The sequence below is a fragment of the Apteryx mantelli genome, chromosome 24, assembly GCF_036417845.1.
Source record: "Apteryx mantelli isolate bAptMan1 chromosome 24, bAptMan1.hap1, whole genome shotgun sequence".
Lineage (NCBI taxonomy): Eukaryota > Metazoa > Chordata > Aves > Apterygiformes > Apterygidae > Apteryx > Apteryx mantelli.
The window spans coordinates 7,188,215-7,190,533 of record NC_090001.1 but is presented as its reverse complement, the minus strand read 5'-3'; the positions used below and the strand labels follow the sequence as shown (position 1 = coordinate 7,190,533).

General features: G+C 49.8%; 1 protein-coding gene across 1 annotated transcript; it reads left to right on the top strand.

The window, feature by feature from the left end:
• Window positions 1-997: 997 nt before the first annotated feature.
• LOC136994166 (olfactory receptor 14J1-like) lies at window positions 998-1,897 on the top strand (the record flags this gene model as incomplete). The annotated part of the gene is made up of 1 exon (XM_067310412.1): window positions 998-1,897. A coding segment is annotated over exon 1 (900 nt), but the record flags the coding sequence as incomplete, so codon positions are not given.
• Between the last annotated feature and the right edge of the window lie 422 nt (window positions 1,898-2,319).

Sequence of the window (2,319 nt, the reverse complement as noted above, 5' to 3'; positions counted from 1 at the left end):
TATTGGACGTTACACAGGATTTTTGATTGAGCAGAGTGACACAGCAATAGACTGAAATCACAATACAAGTGTGAGTTACACTTAGCAAAATAGAGCAATTGCAATATCAGTTCAATCACAATACCAGTGTGATCCCCATTACTGGTCTCTATCCTGTGCTCACCATCACAACGCTGGGCATCCCCAGTCACCGGGAAGGAAGACATGGGATGAAACCAGCTCAGTCACATTGCTCTCTTCCAGGTTCTTTTGCTAGTTGTTCAGTTTTTATACTCCATGTTAGGCTGAGCCACGAATACACTCCCCCCCATGCTAGTCTGGCTAACTGAGGGAGACATTCACACTCTTTTGATGAACTCAGGGGAAAACACTGACACCAGCTGATCCACTCAGTTGGGGTGTAGTCACTTGATCCACTCAACTGACATAGCTGTTTATCTAAAACCAAGGTTACGCTCCAGTCGCGGTCCCCTTTGCAATGAGATAAAGACAGCTTTCTGTGCAACAGCTGTGGTCAGTCACACTCTGCCTTATCCCCTGAGCTTCATGGGCACATGCCCCTTGCCCATCTCCCCCGAGCCTTCTTCCATTGTAGGGGTTTATTGGTTGGTCCAAGTGCTATATTCCTTTCTCCTTCTGGTAAACAGAGAATATTCCCACTGGGTCACTGGCCTGAGTGTCCTTAGCTCAGCTCATGGAGCCCAACCCCCTCCTATCCCCACCAAAGAACTGGAAATGTTTGTCACCTTCCTCCATTTACACCCCCCAGCAGAGCAGCACTGACTCCTCTGGAAATCGTTAGCAGAGGCCCCTGCTCTGCATGGCACACTCAGCCAGCACAAAGTGGAGCTCGAGCCGGGGAGCTGAACGAAGGTGAAGGAGAGAGGAAAAGTGGGAGGTTCAATGAGAAAGGCAAAGGGTTTGTCTCGCAGAAGACTGCTCTAATTTGTCCCTGTCTTTTCCTCCTTGGACAGGCCCCGATGCCCAGCGTCAGCAAATGTCCAACAGCAGCTCCTTCAATGAGTTCCTCCTCCTGGCATTTGCAGATACGCGGCAGCTGCAGCTCTTGCACTTCTGGCTCTTCCTGGGCATCTACCTGGCTGCCCTCCTGGGCGATGGCCTCATCATCACAGCTGTAGCCTGTGACCACCGCCTCCACACCCCCATGTACTTCTTCCTCCTCAACCTCTCCCTCCTCGACCTTGGCACCATCTCCACCACTGTCCCCAAATCCATGGCTAATTCCCTGAGCAACACCAGGGCCATTTCCTACTGGGAATGTGCTGCACAGGTCTTTCATTTTTACTTTCTCATCGCAACTGAGTATTCTGTTCTCACTGTCATGGCCTATGACCGCTATGTGGCCATCTGCAGACCCCTGCACTACGGGACCATCATGAGCAGCAGAGCTTGTGTCAAAATGGCAGCAGCTGCCTGGGCCAGTGGTTTTCTCTATGGTCTCCTGCACACTGCTAACACATTTTCCATACCACTCTGCCAAGGCAATGTCCTGGAGCAGTTCTTCTGTGAAATCCCCCACATCCTCAAGCTCTCCTGCTCAGGCGCCTACCTCAGGGAAGTTGGGCTTGTTGTGTTTAGTGCCTGTTTAGCCTTTGGGTGTTTCGTTTTCATTGTGCTGTCCTATGTGCAGATCTTCACAGTTGTGCTGAGGATCCCCTCTGAGCAGGGCCGGCACAAAGCCTTCTCCATGTGCCTGCCTCACCTGGCCGTGGTCTCCCTCTTTGTCAGTACTGGCTTGTTTGCCTACCTGAAGCCCCCCTCCCTCTCCTACCCAGCTTTGGATCTGGTGGTGTCTGTTCTGTACACAGTGCTGCCTCCAACAGTGAACCCTCTCATCTACAGCATGAGGAACAAGGAGCTCAAGGACGCACTGAAGAAACTGGTTCAACTGCTACTACTTCAGCAGCAATAAGCTGCCCATCTCTCCTCACAAGGGATTTCCAATTTACCTGGGCAACTCTTGTGCTTTGGGCATCCTGCCTGTGATAGTCATTTGTACACAAATACTTGAATTCATCCCACTTCTCCAGAGGCACAAACCCTGTCTGCCAAATTGATTAGTCAGTGGGGATTGGATTTAGAGACTGACTCATTGTAATAAAAATGTCCATGTTTTCCCATGATGAAATAATGGAAAATGTCAGGGAGGTTGTGAATCTCAGGAGAAGAAATTTTCATCTACCCCTTAGGCTGGTGTACCACTGCTTTGTCTGTTGTGCTATGGACTTAATCTCAGTAAGCTTTCACATATTTCCCCACGTCCTGATTAAATTGATCATTTCTGAAGTCATCTTTGCA